The 18001-nt window shown below is 40.7% G+C and overlaps 1 protein-coding gene across 1 annotated transcript in view; it reads left to right on the top strand.

The window, feature by feature from the left end:
* The window catches only part of MMP24 (matrix metallopeptidase 24), a 35874-nt gene that overhangs the window by 12990 nt on the left and 4883 nt on the right, over window positions 1-18001 (top strand). The window contains exons 2-8 of the mRNA XM_083444131.1: window positions 1221-1369; window positions 3116-3232; window positions 8339-8643; window positions 13313-13474; window positions 16095-16309; window positions 17207-17345; window positions 17663-17929. Of these exons, the coding sequence (XP_083300257.1) occupies window positions 1221-1369; window positions 3116-3232; window positions 8339-8643; window positions 13313-13474; window positions 16095-16309; window positions 17207-17345; window positions 17663-17929 (1354 nt within the window). The remainder of the gene's footprint in view (window positions 1-1220; window positions 1370-3115; window positions 3233-8338; window positions 8644-13312; window positions 13475-16094; window positions 16310-17206; window positions 17346-17662; window positions 17930-18001) is intronic.

Below are 18001 nucleotides of genomic sequence, written 5' to 3'. Positions count from 1 at the left end.
GTGTGCGTTATGCTGGTAAATCCTATGTAGGTAGCAACACCAGTTAAGGTTGCTTTATGACTTACTTTCAATAGAGAACTAACTTTTTCACTTTTTAATCTAATATCAAATTAGCTGTTTACCTAAGAGTACACATTCCTTTTAGAATTCTATGGACTAATGGTGACTTTATTCCCTTCCCCCATTTTATATGCAATAGAGGGAGATTTTGAACAGGCACTGTCACATATAGTTTGAACCAAAGCTTTGTTTGGAAACAGGACAGTCCTTTGCTTGAGGCTGCCTCCAGTCAGACTGGACAGCCATGGTCGAGACTAGAGGAACAAATAGTCTGATCTGTTATAAGACAATGTTTTAATTTTTTCCTTTGAATGTGTTCTTAAAGTCTTTCAAATATTGGTCATATTTAAATGCATTAATTTCCTACATTGTCTTGTCACACCCTAATTTGATTCTCATTGGAACTCTATGTAGTCTGCAGCACTTTGATAACACAAAAACCATGCGGACTACTATCGTAAACAGGTTTATATATTTTGGGTATGACCAAAAAAAAACAACACAAAAAACCAAGAGTGTGAAACAAAAATGTGTGGGCAATCTACCCTCCACCCTCAGAACCACCTGGCATATACTTTAAAATAAATACATCAGCTGAAATTGAGATATGTACACTAATGACCTGTATGCAGACAAAAGAGATAAATTTGCACACAAACTGTAATTCAACCACCCCTGGGAGGTTAGCAAACTAGCACTGATTATGGCAATCAGGCTTTGCTCATGTTGTACTTTTATTGTTATCCTAAATACAGCATGTATTCAGATACACCAAGTAGAATGAATGAGCTCAAAATACATTTACAGTGGTACCTCGGGTTAAGTACTTAATTCGTTCCAGAGGTCCGTTCTTAACCTGAAACTGTTCTTAACCTGAAGCACCACTTTAGCTAATGGGGCCTCCTGCTGCTGCCACGCCCCCGGAGCACTATTTCTGTTATCATCCTGAAGCAAAGTTCTTAACCTGAGGTAATATTTGTGGGTTAGCGGCGTCTGTAACCTGAAGTGTATGTAACCTGAAATGTATGTAACCTGAGGTACCACTGTACGTTAAAACTAATAGAGTGTAACACTTTAAAAATAACACATCTAACCTGCTGATATATACTGTCAAATCAGACTATGTTGTAAACGTGGTTTTGCTTTACCATATTTTTCAGAGCTGGTTAAAAACCTATGGTTATCTGCTCCCTTCTGACACCCGAATGTCTGCTCTGCACTCAGGAAAAGTTATGCAGTCTGCAGTCACCACTATGCAGCAGTTTTATGGCATCCCTGTGACAGGAGTGCTGGACCCAACGACTATTGAGTAAGAGTTACTTTTGAAAACAGTTGAAAGCATTGTATTCACCAAAATCATAATTAATTGCTGTATCAAATCCTGTATAATGTGGACCTACATAAATTCACTTGGTGCTTATGTATTCTCTGGAACATAATATGTCTCTGACTCCTGGCTCAAATGGCCAACCAAGCCCCATTTCTTGCTAAATAAATTTAACTGGAAATGAACTGATCAACTAACATAATCCATGTTAAATCCAAAATAAGTGTGTTCATACAGGGATTTGTGCAGGTTTAACTAAATCGGTTTAACAACTGGAACCCTGTGCATCACAGAGACATGCAAAAACAACATTGTGTGCAATGTATAATATAATCATTATTGGGTTTTGTCTAAATCCCATATATACAGAGGTATTGCAGTTCTAGATCTTAAACCATTCTATATTCTGGAAGATATGCTGTTTCAAAATGCGTCTCTGGCATAATCTGAGCCTGATCTTTACTGATTTGCGTAGTGCCAAACTGCATGAGATGTTATTAATGAGGACACGATTTTTATTGCAGAAATAACTAGCTGAGCAGGACGGTTGTGGGGAGTGATGTTCCATATTGGAACGCTTGCATGGAGCAGAGAGTTCTTTAGCCCTCTACTCTGCTGCAATTGCAATCTGGAACAGGGGAACCCCATTCCTTCAATTTACGTGGGCAGAGGAGCATTAGCTACTTCTGAAAGAAAAATCACACATTAAGAGCAAATAGTTTGGCACTTATGTACACATAGTTATATGAATGTCAACTTTCCTCCCTTCTTGCTTCCTACAGCTCAGAATGTAGGTAAACTGATTGGTAAATGTATTGGTATTTTTACTTTTGTCTAATCTATAATGGTGGGGATGCGGGTGGCACTGTGGGTTAAACCACAGAGCCTAGGACTTGCCGATCAGAAGGTCGGCGGTTTGAATCTCCGCGACGGGTTGAGCTCCCATTGCTCGCTCCCTGCTCCTGCCAACCTAGCAGTTCGAAAGCATGCCAGTGCGAGTAGGTAAATAGGTACCGCTCCGGCGGGAAGGTAAACAGCGTTTCTGTGCGCTGCTCTGGTTCGCCAGAAGCAGCTTAGTCATGCTGGCCACATGATCCGGAAGCTGTACGCCGTCTCCCTTGGCCAATAAAGCGAGATGAGTGCCCCAACCCCAGAGTCGGTCACGACTGGACTTAATGGTCAGGGGTCCCTTTACCTTTACTAATCTATAATGGATCAAAGTCATTGTTAAAATATTGTTTTAAGCTCCCTCCCCACTTCCCAGAGTGATTTGGAAGTTCCAGAGACAGGTGTTGTTTTTTTTAGGGTTGGGGGGGGGGTTTGTTTTGCAGTTTTCCTGTGAAGAAAGAGAATCCTGAAAACGTGTGGTGCCTTGAAAGGATAGGAGAAACTGCATGCATGAATGTGGCACTAGTTCTTAAACCTCTTCAGTCTCCAAAAGCAACAGCATGCCCTCAATATTGCTTCTTGCTACCCTGCTTCAAAAACTCTAAAAGCTCTTTTTCTGGCCCAGTTCAAGCTGCCCTTTTCTTTATTCCATTTCAGCGCCTGCCCTCTGGGCAGAACACCCTTAGGCAGGCAGGTGTAATCTGCATTCCTAGCTTATCTCGCTTGCCCATTAATTTGCATTCATTATTTGTAGCCGAACCACCAAACAGGACAGCCTAGCTCATAACCATGTCATTTAGCATATTTCCCAGACTCACTAGGGAATATTTCGCTTTCTAGGTGGATGAAGAAGCCTCGCTGTGGTGTTCCTGATCATCCCCACCTAAGCCATAGACGAAGGAGCAAGCGATATGCACTAACTGGACAAAAGTGGAGGCAGAAGCATATCACATACAGGTGTGTATAATCCAGTATTTTAAAGTTCAATACATAGATATCTAACTGAGTTCTATAGGGTGCGTGTGCGTGTTTGTATGTGTAACAATGTAACGTAGCAATCAATATCCCTAGGTAATTTTGACTTATTTAATAGTCTGCTACATATAAATGCCCAGGATCCACATTTTCAGTAAGGATAAGCAATTGGAGGCACTTAGGCCAAATCCCTTCCCTTCAGAGGTACTGCCTGCTCCCAAATCTCCCCAGAAGACATGTGACAGGAGTGGCAAGTCAAACCACTGTCTCCCAGCTTCTGTTTCCTATCTATAAAATGAAAATACAGACAATTACCGAAGCATTATATTGTATTGTATTACATTAGTAACCATAGCATAAGTCATGGGTTTGAGCCCCACATCAGGCCCTTCCAACTCTACCGTTCTGTGATTCTAAGCAATCACACAAAAATGATATAACTCTTTAAAAATATGTGTTCATACTTGTAAAATTGTGCTGCCTCCACTGTCAGAGGCAGTATGCTTCTGAATGCTCGTTGTTGGAAGGGAGAGTGCTGTTGCACTCGGGTTCTGCTTATGGGCTTCCCAGGGGCATCTGGTTGGCCACTGTGAGAACAAGGCTGTGTCACTAGATGGGCCACTGCCTGGTCCAAAAGGGCGTTTATTATGTCCTTATGCAAATATAACACCACACAGGGTTTGATTCTTTTATATGTGTTATACATATTGTATACATAGGGATGTGGGTGGCGATGTGGTCTAACCACCGAGCCTCTTGGGCTTGCCAAACAGAAGGTTAGTGGCTCAAATCCCCAACATGGTATGAGCTCCCGTTGCTCTGTCCCATCTCCTGCCAACCTAGCAGTTTGAAAGCATACCAGTGCAAGTAGATAAATAGGTACCGCTGTGGCGGGAAGGTAAACAGCATTTCTGTGCGCTCTGGCTTCCGTCATGGTGTTCTGTGCACCAGAATCAGTTTAGTCATGCTGGCCACATGATCTGGAAAGCTGTCTGTGGACAAACACCAGCTCCCTTAGCCTGAAAGTGAGATGAGCGCCGTACCCACATAGTTGCCTTTGATTGGACTTAACTGTCCATGGGTCCTTTACCTTTACCCATATTTTTTTTAAAAAAATTGCTTACATTTTCTGGATATAATTAGTTAGACTTGTTAAAAAACAACACGATTAATGAGTGACTTGGACATAAGCGGGCATTCAATGCAGCAGATAGTCTGATGCAGGCAAATTTGACTGGGTCAGAACTGCCAAATTCCATGTATAAAATTAGCTTAAAATGGATTTCTCATTCATTGCTACCGCAAAGGAATTTATAAGTAAAAAGACAACAGGGTCTTTTCCTTCTTTCTTTAAAGCCCTTTAATCACTTATTTTTGCTATCTTTAATCTGATGTCTGACACACTTACTCCCTCTAAACTTAGCTGAAAAGGTGACTTTGTTAGTTATTTTATCTTAATTTATTCCAACCTTGCAAGATGGAAGTGATTGCAAAGTCTGCTTCAGGGAGAATGCTACATTTCAGTCTGCCTAAGTGATGAATTTAAATAGATAATGGTATTTTTAGCTTACTTTATTAAAAAAAAAAGTAGGAGCCAAAAGTTCCATGTTAAAATTGGACTTAAATTAGGCTCTCCATTCCCCTGTATTCTTTGCTTAGTTATTGGTAGAATGTCCATGAATGCATTCCTTTGTGTGGAAGTAAATGGGGAAATCCCTTTGAAGTGTGACAGCTCCATATGCACCTTTACAGTTTGCCAATTCCTTCCTGGACCTCCAAGCATGCAGCAAAATGGCTTCGCCACCCTTCTCTCAAGCTTGCTGTGGCACAAGCAGAGAGTGTTGTTTTCCTGTTTGTTACCCTGGATTGGGATAAAAGTGGACAAATTGAACACTGGCCAAGAGCCAAAGAGTCATACAGATTCTCTGTACTGGTGTTCTTAAAGCAACAGATAGAGATTTGGGATTCTTCAAGATTTGGGATTCTTTAAGATACTTGGACACCTGAAAGACTTTGTACACAGTTCTAGTATGGACACAGCTATCAATCTAATGATAGCTGCTATAGTAACAATATCCTTCTTTTAGAAAAGAAATAGATTGCTCCACTTCTCTTGGGTTGTGTTCAGGTTTAGGATCATAGAGTGGTGGCCAGGAGCAAAAGAGGACAGGGCCCCTGCACCTTTACACCTGCCGAAATTTAGCCTTCTATACACTTATCAAAAGTGCTGAACCCCGGCTTTCTTTTGCATCTGGCCACCCTAAACTCATCATGTGATAAGATAAGCCACTTAGTACAGATCAGAGAGGGACAAGCACTAGACTACAGCTTCATGCAAAAGTGCCTTCTTACTGCTTGTAACGCGTTGGTGCTTCTGGAAATAGATGTCTATTTTTGTTATTTATTTGTGCATGCTTTATGTTGTTTATGGGATGGCATCATTAAATGGCATCAGCCCACATGTGCAACTGGCTCCCACTCCATGTGCAACACAAATAGGACTTCCATTTCATTTCCTTCCCTGTACTTCTAGCAAAAAGCGTGCTAGAATGTCCCTGTTTTTTGAGGAATGTTGGAGGGTATGTGTTTGTAAAGAAATTGTCATCTTGTATGCATTAACATAGAGCGATACAGGTTTTACAGAAATGTTTGTATTCAAAACTATTTGGAATTTTTAAATGCAAATTAAGGTTATTTGCATAAGTCAATTTGTATCGGAACATTTTCTGATGCCCTAGATTTGAACATGATCTAATTTAGTACTATTATTATTTTACTTGCATTTAGTAAACCAGAGATGACTAAGCTCTGACACTCTGGATCTTGCTCAACTATAGGTCCCAAAACTAAAGAGAATAGCAATGAAAATAATTAATTACAACATTGAGACTGCTAAACTTGCCTAATACTGCATTTACAGTGGGAAAAATAAAGCTCTGGACCCCACATCACCGTTTATATGGAGACAATCTTTTCCTTTTAGTTGCCTTGATAGTCAGCTGTTGACAATTCCTTGTATAATTTCAAGCTGCAGTATTTCACAATTTTATCTGAAAATTTGGTAGCTACTTTTTTAACTAGAGACTGACAACTACTAATGTATAGCCATGCTTCCCTCTAGTGGTTGATGCTGGTGACTACAACCAATTTTTAAGTGCTGGTATTTTTAAAGGTTTTCAGACTTTGCTTTGGTTTCTGTGTTTATTCTGTTAGTTAGGAACTCTTGGACATGCCATGGAACATTAATTATTGCTGAGGATTCAAAGATATGGAGGTGTGACCATGTCTGTTGTTGGCTCTGCCCTTTGTGAGCAGAGTGTGTTCCAGAGATTATGCCTGTTAACAGTTGTCCATGAATGCATGGAAGCTAACAAAGGCTGAAGTCAACGTGGTTCTACAGCAATCGTTCCATCAGCACAAACATTTCAGCTTGCCAGGTGGAACACTCTCCAGCCTCTTCCCCCTGCATGTTGTTCTGGGGGTTCTCCTGTCCCCCACAGAGCCAAAAGGGGGGTACGGGGGGAGGGAAGGCTCATTGCACTAGCAGCACTTCTTGTGCTGACTGCTCCTAGTGCAACTGCTTAGTTTAATCCAGGCCAGAATATTTTAATAGATAGTCTAAAATAAAATATTATAGAGTCAAATTGATAAATTATAATTATTTTTGTTACAATTAATTGCAATTTAAAGGCCGTTACAGATCCAATCCTTTTCATTTCAGGTCCAATTATGTTGGCCATACTGATAAAATAGGAATTTCCACCCTGAAGGGTTATAAAGTTGGCTTATTGAACAAACCATGCTTTAAGGTTCAGTTGTATTGCAAAACTATGATTAAACAAACAAATGAAAAAAGGAGTGAAAACCTCTGACTTCATGGCTATGTCAGAGGAGGAGGTGGGGGTTACTCATCTGAGTCTCAGAAAACTCGTTCCTGTAATGATGTCATCTATCCTTTCTTTCTTGTAATTCACTGTACCTTTCTTTGCATGTGAGGTGATTTCCCAGTCTCCCTTTCCTGTCATCTAACATTATTTTTTATCAACATTTATTAATTTTTGTCTTTCTGGTTTTCCTAAACCCTGATTCTTCTCTCTCTTCTCACGTGAGAATCTGTCAACATTCTTTTCCTTTACTGACATTACTCTAATTCTGTGATATCCTGTGGTTAAATCATCTGTGCTGATCACAGTATTCTAGATGAAGGCAATCTATTGATTTTGTACAGTGGTGTAACATTTCATGTGCCTTTTCCATCCTGCACATTATCAATGGCAACATGCTTTTTAGACTATAGTCTGCTAAGATCCCTGAGTCAGTCACTTTTACCTATACAAGAAGCAAATGGTACTAGTACTAGATTCTGCAGTCGTTGTGGACAGAGTTGAGCATTGCGGTTGGATGGGATGCTAAGCAGTTACACTATAGAGACAGTTCTGTATTACATATGGGGATTATCTGCGATTAATTCCACCAAGTGACCACACTGTCAAGCTGATTGGCTTTCTGTATAGCAGCTTGTGGAGTTTATCCCACTGCCAGGTTTGCTGCTGTGTAGGGTTTTGAATAGAGATATGATGTACTGGGGCCTCTAAACTATAGCTAAATAGGTTCCTGTTTCTGGACTGAGACAACATTGTGAGGAGAGGTTACTACTAATCTGGGGAACCGGGTTCGCGTCTCCGCTCCTCCACATGCAGCTGCTGGGTGACCTTGGGCCAGTCACACTTCTTTGAAGTCTCTCAGCCCCACTCACCTCACAGAGTGTTTGTTGTGGGGGAGGAAGGGAAAGGAGAATGTTAGCCGCTTTGAGACTCCTGAAGGGGAGTGAAAGGCGGGATATCAAATCCAAACTCTTCTTCTTCTTCTGAATGTTGTTAACCCTCTAGTTATTATTATGTAGGAAATATTTGTAAACCTCATAATTTGTACCGTACCTGAAAGGACTCTCAAAAGATATCAAAGTGCTCAAAATGTAATATTATGGTTGTGTCGATCTGAGTCCTAAAACATGTTTGTTAACATCAGAGAATATGAAATTCTCTGAATGAATCCTCCTAAATAAACCCCTTCTCATCTTCTTCACAGTGTTCACAACTACACCCCCAAGGTTGGAGAGCTTGATACAAGGAAAGCCATCCGGCAAGCCTTTGATGTTTGGCAGAGGGTGACTCCGCTCACCTTTGAAGAAGTTCCTTACCATGAAATTAAAAGTGACAGAAAAGAGGCAGATATTATGATATTTTTTGCTTCTGGTTTCCATGGTGACAGCTCTCCTTTTGATGGGGAGGGTGGATTCCTAGCCCATGCTTATTTTCCTGGACCAGGGATAGGAGGCGATACTCATTTTGATTCAGATGAACCATGGACACTGGGAAATTCTAACCATGATGGTAAGATGACGTGGGGTTTTTATAACAGTATTTTTGATATGATATTTCATGAGGCAGTTGGCTTGCAGAAAGGAAGAGGTGTCATCACAGGACTTCCTGTAGAATGTGGTCAAAAGTTTGGTGATACTGAGGTGGACAAAAATCCGTGCTCCCCCCCGCCCAAGAACATGAGTTTGCCCTCCAAAAAAGAATGCCAGTTTTGCTTATAAATCCAAAGCAATATGAACCAACAGATGAAATTTAAATGGCACTTTGATATAGCTGCCTGAGAAACTAGAACAATTCTCAGGGAAAAGGGAAAAGAGAGAAAATTAATTGATGAAATTAAGTTTACACAAAAAGATTAATTATTGTAAGTACTAAGTAGATATGACATCAAATGTTTCAGATGCATTTGAGATCCAAACTGCACTCAGATCTGTATAATTGACATTTGAACAGGATGTACATTTCTAACAACCTACAAAAGTCCAAATGGAAGAATTAATTCCTGGATTTGGGGATCTGTGTCTACGCTAGTTGGACTTTAGGGATGTGCAATCTATTCAAACTTCATTCTTGTGCATCAGTGTTCAGAAGACTCTTGGGATAAAACAACCCATTAGTTGAGGCAAAAAGGCCCATTGATGGTAGAAAAGACTGTTGTCCAATCTGGGTTCAAATAGATTTCAAGTGAGTAATTCTGTAGTCCAAGGTCTGATGATAGCATCTTTTGCCGAGACGATTCTGTGCAGTGATGTTTTTCCAGTAAAATCCGTGCTATAAATACAATTATTATTTTTTAACAAGGCTTCACTGTGAAATGTTCTCCTCTAATTATGGTGATTATGTGGGAAATACAAATATATTAAATCCCAGTATATTCTTCAAGTAGGTAATACCACAGTATGAAGCCACCCACCCTCTGAGGCTGTTACCCAGAGGCTGGGGGAAAATAATTGGATGTAGAGTGCTCAGCTGTGATGAGGGTACTTGGAGAAAATAGATACAGTACTTGATTGTTTCAGGGATTTTGTTAAAACAATGGTTCTCAGAAGTCTCTCTCTCTCTATATATGTACCGATTCTTCTGATTTTGTATTATTGTTCCCCACCACAGTCTTTTTCTGGTTTCATGTTGTGTGATGAGGTTGCCTTACTCCACTGTAGAAATTACATAAATATAACATAAACATAGTATCTCCTCCATGAATGTGGGGCTGTGGTTGCTGCTAAAATTGGCTTCTGCATGGTTGGGACTCCACATGACTGTCATTATATATACAATTGCTTAAGAAGCCACTGTGGGAGTCTTAGTGTCCTATGGAGTTGCAGTGCTTGTATGGGGACTTGCTATACATTTCAGTTGATTCATGTAGGAAGCCTGCTATAAGTGGAAAGGCAGTGGTATAGTTACTGCCCAAAATTGCTTTCAGGGCTCCTTGTGAATGCTGTAATATGGGTATTAAGTATTTGTTGTTTATGTACTACTCACACTTCGTATCAGATCATTGCGAAGTTGCCATTTCTCAGCTACCTAGAGTTAATGAAACCACATCCTATTTTACCACCACATTGCACCATTATCATTTTTAAAATATTTTGTATGCCCCAATCCTAAGCATCTTACTTTGGTTCCTCTCCCAGTAAGCAGGGAGCCCTTCATGTTTAATTACTGTAAATGAAAATGTATTTTTATAGATTAGAGAGAAGGCAGAACAAATATGGAACAACTGCACAGCAAAATAAACTACAGATTCAGAGTTCTTAAGATGCATTGGTTAACCCCTATATGCCATCCTGGTTGAGACAGAGGTGGCACACCCCCCCCCCCCCATGATAAAGCAGACTTTCAAAATCTGTATCCCAGGCAGATGAACCCTTGTCCTCAATTTCCTCAAATAATGTCCTTTCAAAACTGGCAGTGAAGTCCCTTTCTCCCTTGCTTTGAAAATTATACTGATTACCAAATCATACTTCTTTGGCCCCCACCACTTCCATCAGCTATACAGCCAAACATATAGGGAAGTGGTAAAACAGCTCCAGGTTCTGCTGGTACAGACTCCTGCTGGAAATATTGGAGAGCAGTCAGTGATGCCGAACTAGATGGAACAATGGTCTCACGCAGTACAATTCAGATTTTGACGGTCCTGAACCTAGATCCACAGCAGGCTGAATCCTGGGCATTGACATTTGCATTGGTTTTATATAAATATATATATGCAGGCTGTTGTTGGTGAGGCAGGTATAGGGATTTATTTGATTAACCTGACTGCTGGTGACCTGAAATGAATTCTGGATCACTTAGTATTTTTGAAAGGTGATGAAAAGCATGAAAAGCCCAGTGTGTAATTAGGGGCTCCAGGTGTTCTGCAACAAAATTGTTCTATTGCACAAACCAGTAATTTAATGGATTATTAGCATCTCATGAACAATTGGGTACAGAGAAATCCTGGGCCTCTGCAGCCTTGCTATAACTCAAGATGGCTTTGCTTCACCCATAATGCCCCAAGGACGGTTGATTGGGGGTGGTATCCTAACTAAGGCTGTGTGAACCATTTACACAGCACTCATTATGTTTCCGGTGCTAGGCTGTAATTCCATGTTCACATGGCATTATCCAAAATGCATTTGTATCCTGTGCTTTGCCATTAAATATTACTGTCTGGTGTGTTTTTTCTCAAATCAGCCTCTCTCCGTCTGAAATCCTTAAGTCATTCCTAATTTGTCTCTAGCCAAGCTGTGAAACACCTTGGCATACTAATCTGAAACAAATGAAGCCATGAAGCTGTGCTAATGTGAACAGCTGGGGCAGCGTTTTTTTTGGGGGGGGGGAGCCGTGAAATGCACAGCAGGGGTATGGGGGGGGGACACTCACTGCAGTCTGAGGCAGTAATGTCAACACCCCCAAACTATACTTGGAGACGTCCATTGATGTTAGTGAGTCTATTCTTAGAATGATTTCATTGGGTACCACACCACATGATTTAGATAAGGCTATCCCACATTTTGCTGTCATACCCTAAATTCAGATAGCAACTGTCCTTTATTCAAAGATTGTACTGCAAGAACTAAAAAGGACAGTCACTAGTGACAAAATAAATGCCTATGCCTTGATGCTATACTAAATTAGGAGCTTTTCTTCAGACCTTACCGCACCTTTCAGATGACACGTCAGTTTTTTTGCAGTTCCTAAACAATTTTCATTTCTCAGGTTGTTCTAAGATCTGCTCTTAGAACTCTCCTCTGTTGCCTTTCTGAAAATCAGGCAGCTATTACTACAGAAAAAAAGTGACTTAAGTGGATGAAACCATTTCAACATTCTATCCACTTTCTTTTATCTACTTTGCTATATTATCTGCTTTGCTATCCTATTAAAGGGGCTCATCTAATCTTTGCCATCGTATTAAAACTATCTCCCTTCTGTCATTCCTACTTGTTTAGACCCCGGTTACATGTTTGTTTCATTTCTCTTACTTTTCAACGTGCTGCTACATGGTTAGGACTGCCTTTCTCTTATTTTCAACTTACAGAACTGAAATAAATAAATTAATTTCATTAATAATATTGTTGCCATGCTGGCAAAGCTTAATTCCCAGTTTAATAACAAAGTAGGGCAGTTATAGACAGATTAGGATCAGCCACATTTTACTTTAAATAATCATGGTTTTGTTGTCATTAATCTCAACCACACATGTGATTTATTTTATGGCCTACTTGTTTAATAACCTTGTCTTTCTTTATCAGATTACTCCTTTTTTGACCACTAACCACCCCTCACTCTTTGAGGACATCCATTTTCATGTTGATAAGAATCAGTCCTCCCAATTTCCGAAATGAAACTGTTGTACTGTTTGTAACTGTTTATTTGATTTTATTTGCTCTGATCCCAAGACTCCAAATGGATTTTTTAAAGGCACAATTTTGTACCGAAAAACAGAATTCCAAAATCCATAGCCATGAAACTTTTAATTCCCTTTGCCTCAGTCCTTTGCTTCATGAGATGTCCTTGAGCAACAAAGCCATTTGATACAACAAAGGGCATGTCTAGGATGCATTTTTGTCTCCCTTATTTTGATGCTGTTCTGACTCTCATTAGCTTCTAGTCATCACTTTCCCTAAACTCCAAAAGCCCGGTGCTACATATTTTACTTTTAAGATGCTGATCAGGGACTTCTTCAGAAACAGTTAACTGAATCTGGGGCATATGTCTTTAGACTCAGGTTTTATATTCTCTCTCTCTCTCTCTCTCTCTCTCTCTCTCTCTCTGCGACTTCTCAAAATATATTCTCTCAATTTTGCAGAGTGATTCAGTCATTGTCTCTTTTGCTGGTTTAATTACACATTGTCAACAGTCTTTTGCAATCTCTTATCACATTATATTTAGCGGACAACAAAGAATCTGTTGGTGCCTTAAAAGATGAATGTGTCTGTTGTGCCATAAATATGAACCAGGGACTTCCTGGTCATACTCTTACCAATTGCAATGCACCAGCTACTGCATCTGATGTTCATCTAATTAGACCAGGTGCATTGCAAGACTTATTTTTTGAAGTATTCCTGCTGAGCCTCTATAGTTGTTGGATAAACTGCTTTATCTTCTTCTTTAGAATTTTGTTAAGCTTGTTTGTTAATGTTGTTAACACCCTATGGATGTTGACGCTGATGCTTGTAACATCTTGCCTCTGTAGGAAATGACCTCTTTCTCGTTGCGGTGCATGAACTGGGCCATGCCCTAGGCCTTGAGCACTCCAATGACCCCAGCGCCATCATGGCTCCTTTTTATCAATATATGGAAACGCACAACTTTAAGTTACCACAGGATGACCTTCAAGGAATCCAGAAGATCTATGGTAAGATGGTACCTGTTTTATTAATTGCCATTGGCAGGATGCCAATTCCTCATCGCTTCCCATAAGCTCAGGCAACTTCAGGTACTGAAATATACAGATGTATATATCTGGGATGTGTGGGCATGTGGTGGCTGTGCCCATGTTGTTGTTGTTTTAATAAAGCTTATAGCAAGGGAAAGTGCACTTAAAATAACTCCCACTTATTTTTCATTACCAATCCATTGTTCGTGTAAATAAACCTCTTCAGGAAAATGATCAGGGTCTGGGTTTGACACACTGCAGTAAAAACAAAGTTGACTTCCAAAACTGAACGGCAGTCACCAAAAACTGCCTCTTCCCGTGTCTTGCATCTTGGTAACTGATAAACAGGGCACTCTTAGCACACTGTCATCAGGGAACCTTGAGGCCTTTCCAGATGTTCGCTTGAGCAATGAACAGGTCACTGAGCAGGTGAGCAGGATGCATATGAAGTGACTGTCCCTTGTAATTGCATGGGGAAATTACATTTCCCCCTACTGTAATATGCTTCCGGCTGGTAATATTCCATTTCCGTCCTGCACAACTGTTGTGAGTATAACCAACTAGTAGAATAGTTGCTCAAGTCTGACAAATATTTCAGTGTTCAATTTTCCTCTCTTACTCCCTCCCCCTTCCCCAAAACTGGCAGCATTTTAAGAAGTATTTCAGACTCCAATATCAATACGGAAAGCAATTCTTAGCCAGGTTTTAAAATGAAATCATTTATATAGTACCAATTCCAAGAATGCTGCCCTTTCTCCCACGGCAGCACTCTGCCACTCTTTGATCCTTTGCCTCCTTTTTCTGTTTCCATGTAGTTCTATGGACTCCCCATTTCCAGTACTGGAACACACATCTTTACTGACAACCACCCCCTTAAAATAACAATGAAGAGAAGAGGAGCAAAACACACACACACACACACACACACACACACAAGCCATGAAAAGAGCTCTCCCTTTCAGTGTTATCCTACTTGCAGCAAGGCCACACCCTTCCAATGGGATATTGTGGTGCTGGTACCATGTAACGGTGTTCCAAAAAAATAATAATTTGTGAGGGTTTCTAATACCTCAGTGATTACGACATGAGAAGCAGCATAAAAATGAGAACTCAGTCAAGATGAAGAGTGTTCCACTGTCAAGATGTCACCACCGAGAAGGTTTTTCCCCTGGCAGCCAGCTCTGCTGTCTTTTGGATGTTGAGGAATAAGGAAAACGAAGAATAGATAACAACCAACATGTAGAGACAGGCAGTCCTTCAGGTAGCCTGGCCCCCCAAGAGCTTTAAAAACCCAAAATGGCACTTTGACATAGGAGTTAGTGCAGTTGAACCACCAACATATGACCATAATGCCTAGTTTCAGTTAGCTGAAGAGTACAGGGGCTGGCTAGATTGCCAATGCAATCATCAGAGGCGGACCCATGTATGAGATACTTCAGTGGTCTAATGAGGTTACTAGAATGCAGGAAAATAAATTGGTAAGAATTCAAGTGATTGTCATGCATGTTTCATGCATGTGTGAATCAGCCCTCTTTATCATGCTGCCAAGTTGCTGGGGTGCAGAGTGGGGAGAGACTTATGATACACCCAGTGCAGTTGTGTGGTTAAATGGTCACCTGTATCTAACCAGATACACTACTCCTTTTGCAAAGGGGCCAACACTTTTTTCTTTGGCTCCAGCCTGAGACAGCTTCAATTTGCAGAATCTGGAGCTGGCTCCAACTGTTCACCACCTGAAAATAGCCACTTCCATCTTATACACCTCTCCTGACTCCAGCTATAGGACATTCCTTTACAAGGTTTGTGGCTAAGGAATAGAAAGTATATGTATAAACTATGTGAATTTGATGTATGCTTTTGCAGACGGTTGCTTCTGAGGGCCTTATTGCTATGCAGTGAGAGCAGTTAGTTCTCACTGGGATTTTAGATCCTGATATTCTATACAGCAGATACAACAGCAAATTTTGGAAACAGCAACCGAGACAAGGGAAACTTAAAAAACCTAAATTACTTGGGGGGAACCTTTAGGTTAGATAATGAAACTCTTGGATGAAGTTTTTGAGGTACTGGGATGCAAAGGAGTAAAATAGTGTGGCTTTGGGGATAAGCTAGAGTCTTATCATTTATTAGATTTCCTACCTATCCTTCACCATGAGGTCCAGGGTAGGAAAGAGATCTAATAATAATTTACTATGAGGTCCTAGGCAAATGGACAGGCCAGTTCCAATGCAAAGGTCAGGTGCTGTTGCTAGATGATGTTACACAAAAGTATGAGCGTGATTAGGATGAGAGAGCAGAAGACTCTTAATCTCAGGGTCTTGGGTTGAAGCCCCACATTGGAAAAAGATTCCTGCATTGCCGGGGTTGGACTAGATGACCCTCGTGATCCCTTCCAACTCTATAATTCTATAATTCTGTGATCTACAGCCAATAATTTTGACAGCAAGTTGAGGATGGTGATTATGTCTGTGGTGGAAGGAAAGATTTTGAGAAAAAAATGGGAAGGAGTGTTCAAGCTTTGTGATGGTCTTTCAAATGATGGGTACAATATTCAAGCAGCTAATTAGTTTTCTCTCTTCCCTCTTTTTTTTTTATTTAGGCCCACCCGCTGAGCCACTAGAACCCACTAGACCTTTACCAACCCTTCCTGTTCGTAGAATCCATTCTACTTCAGAAAGAAAGCATGACAGACATTCGAGACCTCCCAGACCTCCTCTAGGAGACAGGCCTTCTACCCCAGGCAGTAAACCAAACATTTGTGATGGGAACTTCAATACTGTGGCTCTCTTCAGAGGAGAAATGTTTGTTTTTAAGGTAGTGAAAATCATCCTGTCAAAGCTGTTTTGATTAATCTTTATATATTACAAATGCATGTATTATTAATTATATGCCACCAAAATTTCTTGGTATTTTAATCTCTGCAGTTTTTTTATTGGTAGATGTCTTGGGTTGAAGAAATGATAATAAATTAGAATGTTTGTTGTGATAGCTGAAAGAATGTGTTTCCTTCAGTAACACTTAAATTAAGTGAAACCTCTTAAATATAGGACAAAAAATAATAATAAAATTTTCACTTGCTTCCAAACGAGCCCTGCAGATGTAGTTCCTGTTTCCAGCATATGTCCTGATCAAGGAATCTTCTCTAGTATTCCAGAATTCTGCCTTCTTAATGAACAGTGTGTGTAGATCAGACCTGTGTGAGACTCTTTGGATTGTATTCAATTAACTTTTACTCAGAGTAGACCCATTGGTCTGCTCAGCGTAAATGATGAACACATCCCTCTGTGATTCACTCTGGTGCTGCTACTGAATTTTATTTTGAGACTTTAAACATAGAGAATATCATACATAATAAAATACACTATTTTTTTGTCTGGGGTAATGATTTGGTCACAGGAATAGCAAGAGAAGTTCTGAGCAGGGCAGGAAATTACAGCTTTTGGACATGGCAGTTAGTGGCACTATTTGGCAGTTATTGCTTAGTAAGACTGGTTTTTTTTATGACTGGTGCCGAATATAAGATAACAAAGCAGAGGAGTCGTCTAATTCTGCCTGAGAGGAACACTGAGTGATCTGAAAGTTAAAGGGATGTCTGATGTTAGTAAACCTGAGGGTGATGTGATATTTTAAAATTAACTTCATCACTTCATGTTGGAATCTGATGTAGACATTTAACAAGACTCTTCTTTTTCCTTATTCTTTTTCTCTTAGGACCGCTGGTTTTGGCGTCTCCGTAACAACCGAGTGCAAGAAGGCTACCCCATGCAGATCGAACAGTTCTGGAAAGGGCTCCCTGCAAAAATTGATGCTGCCTATGAAAGATCTGATGGGAAATTTGTTTTCTTTAAAGGTAAACATGTTGAGGTAGTATCCAGCGCTGCGTGAGTGAACTTCCCCTTCCTGTTGTCCCCCAAACCTGCTCCAGAGCAGTGGCGTAGCGTGGGTTGTCAGCACCCGGGGCAAGGCAAGTAATTTGCGCCCCCTAACCCGTGGATTTGCGCCCCCAACCTGTGGATTTGCGCCCCCCTAACCCCCAGATGTTGCGCCCGGTGCGGCCAGCCCCCCCTGCACCCCCCACACTACGCCACTGCTCCAGAGGAAGGCAAAGTCCCATTGACTGTTGCTGATTATATCTTACCCACCCTCCTCTCCCGCTTTCTTGCCTAGGAGATAAATACTGGGTTTTCAAGGAGGTGACTGCAGAGCCAGGGTACCCACACAACCTAGTGGAATTGGGCAGCTGTCTTCCCCGGGAAGGGATCGACACAGCTTTAAGGTGGGAGCCTGTAGGCAAAACCTATTTCTTCAAAGGAGACCGATATTGGAGGTATAATGAAGACAAGAGAGCAACAGATCCCGGCTACCCCAAACCCATCACTGTGTGGAAAGGAATCCCACAAGCCCCGCAAGGAGCTTTTGTCAGTAAAGAAGGCTGTAAGTATTAAGCTTATTTAGCAGCTTAGTAGTGTTTAATAATCCTCCTTGTGTTGAACTTTGCATTCAGAT

Source organism: Podarcis tiliguerta (assembly GCF_965153285.1).
Source record: "Podarcis tiliguerta genome assembly, chromosome: 6".
In the NCBI taxonomy this organism is placed as follows: Eukaryota; Metazoa; Chordata; class Lepidosauria; order Squamata; family Lacertidae; genus Podarcis; species Podarcis tiliguerta.
This window is presented reverse-complemented; position numbering and strand designations above follow the sequence as displayed.